General features: G+C 33.7%; 1 protein-coding gene across 3 annotated transcripts in view; it reads right to left on the reverse strand.

The window, feature by feature from the left end:
* Positions 1-15,397, reverse strand: part of stet (rhomboid serine protease stem cell tumor) — a 1,160,693-nt gene that overhangs the window by 10,134 nt on the left and 1,135,162 nt on the right. For all 3 annotated transcript variants that reach the window (XM_081731925.1, XM_081731927.1, XM_081731926.1), the window contains 3 exons: positions 4,384-4,496; positions 3,259-3,359; positions 571-625 (listed from right to left, as the gene is read on the reverse strand). In XM_081731925.1, the coding sequence (XP_081588051.1) occupies positions 571-625; positions 3,259-3,359; positions 4,384-4,496 (269 nt within the window). The remainder of the gene's footprint in view (positions 1-570; positions 626-3,258; positions 3,360-4,383; positions 4,497-15,397) is intronic.

A 15,397-nucleotide genomic window follows, 5' to 3' on the forward strand; every position in this document is an offset into this window, starting at 1 on the left:
TATTTATCTTTACATGTTTTATTTTATCTTTTTATACGTCAAGTGTGATTACAACATTATATTTCCCTAAAATCTCTTTTACCTTTACACGTTCTCTTATTATTATTATTATTTATCCTTTTGCGTGTCAAGTGTGATTATGTCATTATATTTCCCTAAAATCTTTTCTTTGTACCATTACATGTTCTTTTATTTTTATTCTTTTATGTGTCAAGTATGATTATGACATTTCCCTAAAAATCTTCTCTTTTACCCTTACATATATTTTTTTTAAAATCCTTTTATGTGTCAATTGTGATTATAACATTACATTTCCCTAAAATCTTCCCTTTTACCCATACATGTTCTTTTATATTTTTATCCTTTTATGTGGCAAGTGATTTTTATGTCACTATTCTTTACTGAAAGTTTCCTTCTTTACGCTTACCTATTTTTTCTATGTATTTGTATCCTTTCTTTAAAGAATATGAATTTTAGGCAGCATGTGGAACACAAGTGGTTGGCTTTGAGCGTAATAAAATGAGACCTACCTTAGATTGAATGCAACAACATATTGAAACCATTACTTACCTACAACAAATATACCAATTAACCTAACTATTCCAAATTCCATATTGTTATAATTCTGTAAGAAAAGAAAAATATTCATTAATTTCTATACCTCTAATGGAACGAACAATAAAATGATACACATGAATTCCCACACAACACTCCAAACTTTCTAAGTCATTTTACATCTTTATTTGATGCTAATAAAACTAATAACTTTAGAGGTTCATAATGCTTTTAATTATCCTAAGAAAGGCACGATCAGTGTGACCACCGAGCAAAAATATGTTCTACTAACCTATGCAGAAAAAAAGTACTAAAATTTTATCTGCTCCTTTTTCAACCTATTTGTGACAGTTTACGATATCGATATCTTATTAGAAGGTTTCCGGCAGCTTTCCCTCCCACAGGGTAGTGACTCTCAAATTCTTGAAAGAAGCTCCAAATTTTATTTATTTATTTATTTATTTATTTTTTAACTGTCAAAATTCGATACAAACCGTGCAAACCACTTACACCTTTCCAATTTTGACTTTACTCCTCCCAAACTAAAAATCCTGGCAGACTCTCTGCTTAATTATTGTAGTAGAACTCACTGTAAAACTACTAAAGTAACACAAGTATAACAAATATGGAGGATGTCGGGAGAAAACAAGAAATATCATAAAATGTGCTTATTGAGAAAATCGTGTTTTAATTCCTTAATAGCCTATTGTTTAAACGAATCACAAAATATATAATATTGTTTACTGTGGTTATTTATTAGTTGGAGGCGGCGATCGGAAGGCACCTATGTCCCACTTCCGCTCTTGTAACTACGACTGTTGAAAAAAAAAAAAAAAAAAAAATACAACAGACAGAAAAAGTTACGAGGAACAGTGAAATTTTCGTACATTTTCACGAGATTCCTTTTTCTCTCCCAAATATATGCCGCTTTTCTCCCATAAGAAAAGAAGAGGAGGAGAAAAGTACTAGATTTGTTGTTGATGAACGTACTAGAACACTAAAACATTATAAAAGGTATTAGATCTAGTACGAAAGTACTAGCTGTGGTCACACTGGGCACAATATATATATTTTTAAAGCACTTTTCTTTATTAAAACTGTATTCAAAAGAAGTACCTATGCCGTTACATTCTCCATTCAAGAAATGCATAATCCCGCTTATTCTGCTTTCAATAAAGCATTTCTTATCTTCCATTCAAAATTTTCAAACACCTTATATCCTTTTGTAAAATGCTTTAGAATGACCATTTTATGAAACAATTGATTAATACTGTTTTCTAACAACAAACCAGTAAACTATTCTTAAATGGACTATGAACTACATATAAGTATTCTTTATCCGTACTTGATTTAGATATAATAAAAGCTTCTATTTTCTACAGAACACTAAAGAAAAAAGGGCATTACAACAGGTTATAGATGGCAGACTTCAAGGTACTGAAATTAATTTATCTGAAGCATAAATACTGAAACATTTGCACGTACTCACTGTTTATAACGATGTGTTAAAATACAGTATTGCCTTGTTAATTTGGACCTCATACGGCAGACTTCGCTTAATCCGGACAGGAAATTAAAAAAAAAAAAAAAAAAAAAAAAAAAAAAAAAAGCAAAGTTTTGGGGTTTTGAATGTAGCTAGAAGTCAACAACTGCATTCATCGCATAGCTACATGACGGTTAAGAATACTGCATCTGCTCATTGTTGTCAATATTGTTGAAATGCTAACAGATTAACATGAATTAACATCGTCCAACTCAAGCGGCATTTTTTATGTTTACTAACTATAACCACGTGAGACATTTCAGCGAATTATTAGCGAAAAAAAATCAAACTATCCCAACAGAATATTGACATGTACTTGAAATCAACTTTCACGTCAAGAGCTTCAAGTGATGCAGAGCCAGGCCCGTCAAGGACATCATCATAATACAGGGAATATTGCACCTACTGTATTGCTCTACACTTTAGTATATAGTAGTATATTCACGTGTATGCCCTTTAAATGCACCATAATAAACGTGTTTGGTTGCTAAAAAGAGAATTTTTTTATGCACTTTCTACTGTTCTTTTAACTAATTTCAGTTAATTCGGACTTTAGCTAATCCGGTCAACTTAACCCCCCGATTAGTACGGATTACCAAGTACTGCTTGTTAAATAACTTCATCCACTAATTTTGCAAAATGATAAATGCTATTTCGCATAAACAAAACTTCACAATATGACATGACGTTTCGAGTCACTAGAATTACTGAATGACTAGAATGTCACTAGATTGACATAACTAGGATTACTGGAAATTAAACACACTAAAACAAAGTTACTACAATTAAATATTTTTAAAATACAGTTTACCATACAAATGCCAAAATTATTGTTTTATTGGAATTTGCTTTCGAGAATTTTTAAAATGGTCACAGTAGGGAGAATTAATATTTTTGGAAGTTATAGATGTACAGAAGTATATCACAAAATGTTAGCCAATTCTATGTATTCTAGTTAGCAATACATTCAGATGTTCATTGCTTTTCAGATGTTTGCCCTGCGATTCTTTCGTTCTAATCAAGTGTGAGAACATTATCTAGCTTAGCTTTAATATGTAACATATTGTGGCCCTGTCTTTCAGAAGATTTTCAACATTACGAAGAAAAGAAATGAAAAATTGTATGTAAAATTGTATTCGTAAAGTAAAATGAACACTTACCAGTAGAACATTCGCTAAATGTGCAGCTAACAGAGCATAAACACCCCCTGACGCTCCAACAAGATATACATCTGTGTCAAACACTGATGTTCCTAAAGACCCTACAATAAATAATAATAATTAGCATGATTCTTTTTCAAAACAATATAAAAAGTCGAGTGCAATTCAGAATCTATCTTGGAAACAGCATATGCCTTACCAATTTTTAAAAAATAATTTACTCTACGCATTATTAAAAACAGAACGATACACTATTTCGTTTAATTCAATCAACTATTTCCCTTAATTCAATCAAGCTTCTTCGGGTGGATTAAAAGATAAAAAGATACAAATATTTGTGTTCTAACCATTATAAAAAAATTATTAAACTAAACTTAACGGTTGTTTGCAACGTAATGTTTTATTTATCGTGTGTATTAAACCATCTGATGAAAACTTGATTGGATTAAGCGATTAAGTAAGTCTAATCTAGCTTTTAACAATAAGCTAAAAGGTAGAACATATATCAAATATGCATACTTAAATATGGGAAAGGATTTGTAATATGAAATACTCTCGAAAATACAAGTACTTTCGTAAACGCCACAGCCTAGCATGATTGGTTGATTTCAGTGTCCAGTCCAAAATGAACAATATTTACCTAATTGATATAGTTCTTACAGCAATATACAGGGTGTTTCATAAATGTGTCACAGTGCTCAAAAGTGGATAGTTTCGGAGTTGTAGGGTGCCAAAAACGTAAAACAAGTGAACTTTAAAAGTTCATAGTACCACTATCATAGGACAGATCGTAGTCGGATCAAGATATCACTGAGGAACTAGTGTGTGAACTATTCAAATATCCATCTTTCAAAACCTCCGGTACTTGCATCAATCATTTTAAGATCACCTACATCATTTTCAGGGTTACTGAAATACTTGCAAAAACTAAAAAGAGTTGATGCGCCGTGAAGATCCATAAACAAGTGGTAAAGTTATAGAAACGACCAACATAATAAGTTTTATTATCTAGAAATATATAATTATATACTGTAACTATGCTCTCTGTTTGGAACTCAATATTTACTATATTAATACTGCATAATATAACAATATTAAGAGTGATGAAAAAAAAATTGAACGCACCTGCAAGAACACCAGCCATATAAACAGCTCCTATTCTCAGGGACCCATGGACCATCTCCAATGGTAACCCAACAAGTACTTGAACCAATAAATTAAACAGTAAATGAAGCCACCTGAAATAAAATAAATAAATAATAATAATTTACTTAAAGTAACAGATAATTAATATACACGTTCTTTATAAAAGAATTACGGGATTCTAAATGCTTGTCATTTGTATTTTATGTTAAATTTTTCTTTTGGTAGGTAGGATTGACAATTCTGGAAAATTAAATCACTGGCTCCCCCTCAAAATTCCCTATGATATAGGCCTAAGTGTAAAGTATATCTGCTTGAACTCATACATAGGAAGGAAATGTACTATTTATCGCTATATTTACACCGCACAATTAAGGCAACTTATACACTTCTGTCTCTATTGTTGAAAACAATATTTCAGAATAAATCTAAATTGTTATCAAATTTCTTATCTTAAATAAATAGGAAAAAACTGTCAGATTTTTAAAGAAATATCGCTTAATGTATAATACAACGGAAATTTGTATTTGTGAAGGCACTGTTGAAGAATTTCGATGTTTTATTCAGGATTACAGATTTCAAAACATCGGTTATAAAGAGGCTGGTAAGAAGTTTGTACCGGTCACGGATCTTAATCAAAATAACTGCACTATTTCCGGCCAGGCCGGTAAAATACCGGCCAGTTAGCAACCCTATTTGCAGGCAGTGAGGAATCTCTCAAAATCTGTTCTCTGGAAAGGTGAGGGTACTGCGTCATCAGGGAAAGGCTATTCTATCTCTTTCAGATGCAATACGTTTCCAAGAGCCTAAGTTATACAGGGTGTCTCAAAAGTTCCCTGACATAGAATAATTCTGTTATTCTCAGAGTTACAATCAAATCTAGGAGGGGAAACCGTCTCCAAATATAATGTTTTCAATGTAAAGTAAGAGATTTTTTGTTTTTTAATCAGACAAGCAGTTTGGGCTGTACACTCTTTATGCGCCCAATGTAAAATGAAAATGCAACGTTGTTATTTACCTGCGGCTAGGGGAGGGAAGGACGGGATTGGAGGTGGACAAATTTTGTAAGAGTATGGTGAATGGGGGCATGTTTGAAATGGGGGCTGCCATCGACACGTTAGCATAACAGACAGTAACTTCATTCACTTATGTTGTGAATCCAGTTAAATTGCAAGGTTTCATTTTAACATAGGGCGCCTAAAGAGTGTACAGCCCAAACGGCTCGTCCGATTTAAAAAATTCCTTCACTTTAGATTCAAAAGATCAAATTTGAAGACATTTTCCCTCCTACATTATGTTGTAGCTCTGATAATTACAGAGTTACCCTATGTCAGGAGACTTTTGAGACACCCTGTACATATACATCATCATCATCATCATTATCATAGGTATTTTGCTATAATTGGCAAGCCAATTGATGTAGCTAAGAAGTTTCTATCCTCCATGCTCCTTCCATACTAACTTCTTCGTCTTCACGTACGATTTTTCTGTTTTGATATCGTCTATTAATTGTAGTATCCTCCGTTCCTCTTCCTCTTTTTCTTGCCACCATACCATCTAGCACATCCATCCAGTGAACTGACGCAGCTAAATAGTTAAAATTGATACATTATTTTTTCCATAGATGGCAGTACGTCATGAGCGGCTTATTACCAGTGGCGTAGTATTTCAGTGTTCGTCGACTGGAAACTTTTGGAAATGCCCCTCGTATATCACGAAAAAAAAAATTCTATCTATTGCTTACTTTATTTTTCTGTGATACTTGTCGAGAGACAGATGGTTGGACATAGGCGTTCTATATGACTATTCATATTTATGCACAGCATAGGTCAGGATTTAATACCTCACGTGATAAATGTGGCTTGATTTTGGGCTCCAAATTTTTCCGCTCTTTACTTCTTTTAACAAGTTTATACGATTGTGACATCTTTATAGAATGCTTCAAGGAAAGAAGGTAGTATATTCTTGAATTTAGTACACGTATGGCTGCAGATTGACCGTTTAAAACAATTTACTCTGCACAACAAGCAAAAATTACACGGAGAGTTTATGTGAGATAAAACATGCTGGAAATGACCCTTTTATTCTTCCTTAGCGTTTGTACGTACAAAGACATAAAATAATATACAATAGGACTTTATCTAAACGCGTGCATGTTCTCTTGTTAAAAAGCAAAGCTGAATAAATTCTATGAAGCAATGCATAATGTATGGTTGTGATTTCTGGAAGGTATACGAAAAAAAAAAAAAATCACTTTTAAGAAAGTCGCAACTGTACGTACCCTATAATTACGAACTTAACTAATTTCAAGCAATGTTCACAGTTTTTATGGCTTCCTGTTCTGAAATTTTCAATTGTCTCTGATCCCTACAGCAGGAAGAGAAATTATGCTCTTCCTTGTAATTTCGTTATTTTTAACAGTACAGAATGAATGATTTTATTTTTTTTTTGAAATTACATTTGGTGAATACATTGCTTTGGGGGTCAAGAAAAAATAATTTAAATTTTAAAAATTTGACCTCTATTTGCTGTTTCCATTGTCTTTTTTTTAAAAAAATACTAAACATAAAATACATTTCTGGTTACAATTCCAGTAACATATATTTCAAGCAACTGAGTAATTTTGTGTAATATGTAAACCTTATTTGAAGTATATTCAATTTTCTACTTTTACTTTAGTTTTGTTGAAGTGTTCAGATAATCATTCGAATAAATAAATAAGTGTTCAAATAATCATTGAAATAAATAAATAAATAAATAAATAAATAAAGTGTTTAAATAATCATTCGAATAAATAAATAAATAAATAAATAAGCAGTAAGTCCTTTAAATACACGAAGACTATTCGAGTAATTTCGCATAAAGAATTGGAATAAACAAACCGCCTGGATAATCAATTGAATAAACGAACATCTGTCCAAATTAAGTAAGTAAAAAACTATTCCAGTCGTCACTCAAATAAATCAATGACTTTTCGAGTAATCATTACAACAAATGACTGCATATACGAACAACTGCCCGAATAATCATGCAAATAAAATAATAACTGCGCAAATAATCATACAAACAAAGAAATAAGCGTTATTAAAATTATTATTCAAATAAACAAATAAAGTCGAATAAGAGTTCAAATCAAGTAACAACTGCTCGAATAGTCATTAAAATAAATTATTAACTGTTCGAATAAAAATAACTGAGAAATAATTCGAATAATAAAATAAAGTTATCACTTGAAGAAAAAAAAACAGTAACAAAATAAATTCGAATAACGGATCAAAACTGCAATTCTTTGAATGAATGAATAATTGTTTTAACGAACTGTTTCGATAACTATTTAATAAACGAATAGCTGTTCAAATAGTCAATCGAATAAACGATTAACTGTTTGAATGACTATTTGGATAAACGAATATCCATTTGAATAACTGCTTAAATAAGTAAATAATTGTTGGGGTAAATGAATAACTAATGAAATAATCATTTGAATACATTAATAATTGTTCGAATAAAGAGAACAGCATTATTTGAACAATTATTTTTTATCGAAGTTTTTATTAATTACTCCAATGTTCTGCTTAATAATAACACAGCAACACACGCACACACAGAAAAAAGTTCTCTGTAGTGGACCCCAAGGTATGGATTAGATGCATTTTGTTACACAGAATCCAAATTTCAAAACCCCAGGACGATTAACCATGTAAATTTCTTTTTATGGGGGAAAAACTTTTGCGTTTTTGGTTAGGGAAGATACACGTAATACAGCTATGCATAAAAACGAAAGTTCTGTTAAGCTGTCTCCCGAGTATAGACTCTATGTATTTTGTTACACAGGATCCATCGAAACCCTAGGCCGATTGACCATGTCAATTGTGATTTATGGACGAAAAACCTGTCCTCCCTATCCAAAATTACTCAAGTTTTCGCACATAAAAAATTGACAAGATCTATCGTTTTGGGGTTTCGAAATTTGGATTCTGTGTAACAAAATACATCGAATCCATACCCTGTGGGCAGTAGCGTACGCAGGAATTTATTTCGGGGGGTCCAAACTCAATATGAGGGGTTTTATAATAAAATTCTTAAAAGTGCCCCTAAAATTAGGCTAAATGTACACAAAAGCAAAAGCGCCGATCCTGGGGGCCCGGGGCCCTTCAAAGCTCATGTGGCCCCCCTATTGTATTTATGAATATACAATATTTGGCATAATTTGAATGCAATTTGTCTTAAAATCAACACATATATACCTTCTGCATCTAATGCTCCCCCCCCCCAAATTTACGGAGAATCGGCGCCCTTGCACAAAAGTCAAATTTCGGGGGTCCGGACCCCCAGGACTCACCCCTTGCCTGGGGATCCGGTGCACAGAACCTTTATTTGCGTGTGTGTGTGTGTGTGTGTGTGTGTAATCAAGTTGATGAAGTACTTCGGTGTTACAAGTAGAAAACATATATTTTACTATATAATCAATACAACATGCAATAAGTTAAAAATAAATGGTGTTATTAAATTCTTTGCAATTAGCATACAATATAATTCTCCTGAAAAATGCCTATGATCATTGCAAGTAATTTCCCTAAATATTTAAAACAATGTTAGAAAAGGATAATCCTTTTCTTGCTGTGTAAGCTTGCGTTTTAGTTCCTATAGTTTAAGGAATGGCATTCTAAACACATCGATTCTACGTAGATAACTCATGAAGTAAGCCCACAAAACAAGTTCAAATTTCCCGTAGCTATTTTATTAACGCAAAATTGCATGAGTGTCTCGTACGGTAGCTGATTTCAATAATACAAATGGCATTGCATTTAAGTGTTGAAATGACATTTTGAAGGCAAGCACGAAATGTTCCCTGTACGTACTGTCTCCCTATTCGTTCTAAGAAGAATGAACAAAAACTCCAACAGACGGAAACCGTATAACCAGTAATCAGTGATATAGACAAATAATAGAGTTCTTTATATATGCTAAAAGTAAAAATCGATTAATAATCACCACCCTTTCAATAACCATACTTTCCACGTAATTTCTTTTTCATGTAGTAGACTATCATTTGAACTAGAATATGCATGAACATTCACACAAATGGTCATAGAATAATAAATAATTTAATCATGGTTGCCAGGCCATACGGCTACAGACAGTGGCGGCGATTGGACGTTAAAAGTGGGGGGGCAAGGCATGATCTGAATATTTGTATATCAATGTTAATATACGAATTTCCCTGGTTGAAACTATAGACATTAATAGGCCATTTCAGAAAAGTGGGGGGGCAACTGCCCCCCTTTGCCCCCCCTAATCGCCGCCCATGGCTACAGACTAAAATTGTACATTTTATTATTTTATTTATCTGAAAATTAGTTGTTACTTTCATGTTTACATTTGAAGTATTAACTCTTGACAGCTTTTTCAACCTCCCACACATACACGAATCCTAGTCAGTGGCGGATCTAGAAGTTAAACCCTGGGAGGGGGAACAGCCAGAATATAAACTATGATAAGCATATCATGAGTTTACAATTTTTTCATGAGTCCTGCAGAAGTTTCCAGCTTAACTCTCTCATGATGAATATTATGGTTAGGTTGGACGTTGACATTGTGGACCTCAAGTATTGTTATACACATTGCATAACAGAAAAATTGCAACTGTAGCTATAGCTGTTTTTTTTTTTTTTTTTTTTAATCATTAAAAGAATAAAATGGAGCGCTTACTATAAGCTTTCAAAAATACAGTAGAGCGTCGATTATCCGAACGTCGGTCAACCGAACGACCGCTTAACCGAACTGTGTACTCGCTCGCACCTGTTACTCTCCCACCCTACCGTCCATCATCCCCCTCACTTCCAAACCAAGTTTCCCACAGTAGTCGCCGCACTGAGCCACCGCTGGCGGAACATTGCTTCTAATGGGGCCTTCATAAGGCGCTGCTGACCGGCCAAGCCGCCAGTCGCTGTGTTTCAACAATCAGCACACTTCTGTCGGTTTGGCACTGGCTGTAGAAGTAGCGGCAGTATCAAAGCTGTTCACAGCAACAGCTGCGCCAGCTTAGAGTTGAGGCGTGCCGCTCTGCGCATGGCAAATAAACATGTACAGTTCGATTATCCGAACAAACCAGTTTTCCGAACACCCATGTCCCCCAATTACTTCGGATAATCGACGCTCTACTGTACATAAATAATAGCATCAATTATCTTTGGCGCTTAAAAAACTGGAAGGCCTAAGCCCCTCGGCCCCGGACTAGATCCGCCACTGGTCCTAGATACCTTATTGTGCCCTCTAGATTAAACACATGTCCAATGTTTCTTCCAGGAAGTTTTGCTTAAGAGGAGCAAAAATCAAAATGTGAGGCTTCTGCATTGGGACACTATTTGCTGAAGGAATGTTACGTGTAAGAATGGCAAGTAAATTAACTTAGTTCCAGGTGGATATCCCTTCCTCCTCCCTGGCCCGAAAGTATGCCTGGACTTCAACTCTTGCCTACGGCATAAGCATTTATTGTTATTATTAATTTCATCATTGTAATTAAGTACTCAAGTCTTCAGGGCATAAACGCAGAACAAACAAAATTAATGTTGTAGGAAGCGCGGTGGCTCAATGGTAGATCTTCACCTCTTATGTATGAGGTCCCAAATTCGATCTTAGCTCTTGCCAACTGGACTTTGTGATTGACATAAACCATGCGGGAGCTTTTTCTGGGTTCTTCTGTTTATTCATTCTATCATTTCGTTCATTATAATAATCACAGTCTCCCTCAGCCTCAGAGCATAAACTTGGGGCGTGAAATTAAGATAAATAAATATATGAACAAAAAAGTTATGTTATAGAAGTATCCAATGTGAAACTTACGAGCCTGACATACTAAATATGATACAAAATTTACCGTTTTTCGTGCTTGTTTTTCATAAGTGAAAGGAGATAATGAAATGCAACTTACCACAATGATGGATAATGTTATTCTACAACAGAAAATATGAAGAATTTTCAGTTTTGCCATCCATAGAAATTAAGCGTTGCCAGAATAAAAGTTCCTCCAAAATCTAAGTTAAGGTAGCAACTAAAGGAACGAACTTAACTGCATTTGATTACGTATCATGTTTCGGAATCTTGTGAACTACTTTTTAAATAACATTATTATTTAATTTTAATAACTGTCTGTTAAAACTATTTTATTTATTACAAACTAAATGCAATTATTATTTAAAAAGTACTTCACAGGATTCCAAGACAACATGATACGTAATCAAATGCAGTTCAGTTCGTTTCTCTAGTCGCTACCTTAACTTAGATTTTGGAGAAAATGTTATTCTGGCAACACTGTACTTTCTACGGATGTCAACATTGAACATTCTTTAGGTTTATATTTTCTGTTACAGAATAACATTATCTATGATTGTGGTAAGTTGTATTTCATTAACTCCTCTCACTTATGAAAAACAAGCAAAAGAAAAATGGTAAATTTTGTATTATTTTTGTGTGTGAGATTCTTAAGGTTGGTTTAAAGGGACAACCTTTGTCGATAGATGTCACTACAGTCTTCGTATATCTCTAATGTATTTTTTACCTTTCACAAAAATTCACGATTTCTCTTACAAATTTCAGCCTAGAGACTTTAAAGTTTCAAAGAAGGAACTTCATAACCTATCGAAGGCAACAATCTGTGCCGATTTTATTATTATTATTATTATTTAGAATTGTCTTCCTTGTTGACATGGATATCCAAACCATTAATAATATAACTGTTTCAACAAGGAAGAAAATTCTAAATAAAAAAAATCGGCACGGATTTTTACCTTCGATAGGTTATAAGGTTTCTTCTCTAAAAATGTAAAGTCTCTAGGTTGAAATTTGTAAGAGAAATTGTAAATTTTCGTGAAAGCTAAAAATACATGAGAGATATATGAAGACTGCAGTGACATCTATTGGCCAAACTTGTCCCTTTACACCAACCTTAACCCTTGAGATTCAAATTTCCACTGAATAAAATGCCACTTAATCGTATTTGACGGAAGTACTCATGGATGTGTTCAACCCCTTCGACTAAGTAACAGATCCGCACACATTATATAACATCAGAAACTAGAGAGGAAAAGAACAGCGTACACAAGGATGGATTTACCGGGTTTTCTGGGTAACTATAAGAAATTACTATATAACAAGATATGAATACAAAACTCTCGCGTGTCCTGGACAAAAGAGGTATTTGTGTTTCAACTTAACGAAAGCATTGAGATTATCAAATACATGTAATTATTATTAAAATTCAGCCAATAATAATATATAAGTAGCACGACTTGATAGCTGTGAGAAAAACTGTGATGCAATAAAGTTATGAATTTAATGTTTAATAATATTAAGACACTATACGCACCTGTACAAATACATACATTATTAATAATTATTACTAGACTAAATATTGGTCGACATAAGACGCAGAAAAATAATTTTTGCTTGGTTGTAGAAGAACCTGGCACCACTGCCATTTCTTAAAACTTCCACTGTTTCATCTTTTTCTTCTTTCCTTCTTCAATCAAAAGAACACCGCTATAGAAACCCAAATGCTTAATACTCCCTTCTTTTATAACATGAAAAAAGATAAAGAAAGTAAACCAGTTGAACAATTGGCTGAGTTACTCGCTACTGCTTACTAGACAGATAACACACGCGAAGCTACCGGCCTTTGCATAATACACGAGATAAAAATATGGCCGAAGGGCTTCAGGTGCTGCGGACAAAAGAATATAAATTTCTTGAGGTTTTGCCTAAAGATGTGAAAAATGTGTGGGGATTTTTACCCGAGTTTCTCGCCTTGGTTCATTTTCCTCTTTTTTATTTATTTATTATTATTTATATTTTTCTTTCTGCACATGGTGTTGCATTATTATTTTTATCTACTTTTAATCAGAAGGGTAAGGTCAGTACACGTTGATTAAAAGAAACTCATTTATTATATGATTTTCTTGTGTTTATTTATTTGAAGAAGGGTGGGCAATTTTTATAAACCGTAATCAACCTTCCGTGCATATTGAGAATACAGGGGCCGGCTGATAAAAACATTTACATCACTCATCTTGGTGCAAACAGTGTGCTAATGGATTCTAGACATTTACTTGGTCTGTGTCCATAATCCGTATAGATTGATAATATGTCAGCAGATATATATGCCATAAAAGACAATTATTTCCATGGTTCTTGCTTTCCGCAATATCTTGGGAAAATATGATAAAATAAGGGCAAGAGTGATGACAATCCTTAAATCAGGATTGTGCACAAATTCTCATCGATATATCGGTTGATCGAAAGATATTTTAAAATATCATTATAAAAAATATTATTAATTTATATTTCAATATATTTTGATATTGCTATGGTTCAATAATACCTTACACTTTTAGGTTAGAATAAATTTTGATGTAATATTCAAACAATGCTAATATCATGGCAGACTCTACGAATGATGCCTTTCAGGCATTGAACCGGTGAAAATGCTTTTTAAAAAAGTGAACAGTGTTAAGCATTCAGATACAGCTGTGTGTGTGTGTGTGTGTGTTTTAAGTAACAACTACCTGTAAACAAGTTCGTAATTCTAGAATATAGGAAACCGTTCACGTAATTTGCATATTCAATTATCGCCGACAATGTAAGTGCGGACTTTAAGATAAAATAAAATCCCATTTAGAAAGGTCGCTAAATGAAACCAGTTCAATGTGAAAGGTGAAATTCTAGAACAGAAACACAGAGGGAAGAAACAGAAATACGATAAAAGACGTCAAGAGAATTGCTTTCATAAACGAGAACGAGCTCCAAAGTTAATACAAATTCAGGTGCTTATACATATATTATTATGGTAAAAGTTTGTTTCTGCATAACATGAATGCCGTCTGTGACGTCATCGCGTACAGTTTTAAGTTTCTGACACCGGTAATATTTCATTTTTTTTCTACAAGTTTACAAGTATTACTATAGTTGTGTATTTTATCTGTTGTTCTGTATGGTTGCAAAACATGGTCGCTTACTTCTACGGGAAGAACATAGACTGAAAGTATTTGAGAACAAGATCCTGAGACGAATATTCGGACCCAAGAGGAACGGGAATGGGGAATGGCGGAAACTTTATAACGAGGAACTACATAATTTATATGGTTCATCCAACATTGTTAGGGTCGTCAAGTCTAGGAGGCTTAGATGGGCAGGTCATGTAGCTAGAATGGAAGAAGGTAGAAACGCTTTCAAAGTCTTGACTAGAAGACCAATCGGAAAGGACCATTAGGAAGACGTAGGCGCAGATGGAAGGACAATATTAAGATGGATCTCGCAGAGATTGGAATACAAAGTGGAAACTGGATGCAGTTAGCTAAGGATAGAAGTCAGTGGAGAGCTTTTGTGAACGCGGCATTGAACCTCCGGGTTCCATAGGCCATAGAGTTAGTTAGTTATTTTATCAAACATGTCCCTGGAGATAATATTCTTTCTGGTAATTGTAAAATAAAATTGGTAATGGTAATTTTATTATTTCACTATTTCAGAGATGGAGTGAGTTAAAATTTTGTGAGTGCGTCAGTGGGTCGTGGGCCAATAGGACGTGACCAACTGCGACCCACCACCCACCGTGACTCACTCTAACCCATCGATCTCCTTTGCTCAGTGCATTGTCGACAGCATCTTCTGAACACTGGTGAATTTTCAAGGCTTCCTTTTTCATTTGTTTCTATTATTACCTGAGATACGTATATATAAGATACATCTAAGATATACGTATCTTAGATAAATCTAAGTGAACAAAGAACTTTAGGCACTTATCGATATTGATATTTGTAACTGTAACAATAGCAATAGGATTTACTCTTGGATTTCGGGACAAAGCCTGTGCGTTTTTTGAAGAGCTGACTAATGGAAAAAATAAATTTTTAATCACTCTAGTAATCTGAGGATTTATTACTTAGATATACAAAAATTGAATGTAGCTATGTCTGCGTGATCATCACGGCAAAATGGCAAA

The sequence above is a fragment of the Thermobia domestica genome, chromosome 11 (assembly GCF_964235325.1).
Source record: "Thermobia domestica chromosome 11, izTheDome1.hap1.1, whole genome shotgun sequence".
In the NCBI taxonomy this organism is placed as follows: Eukaryota; Metazoa; Arthropoda; class Insecta; order Zygentoma; family Lepismatidae; genus Thermobia; species Thermobia domestica.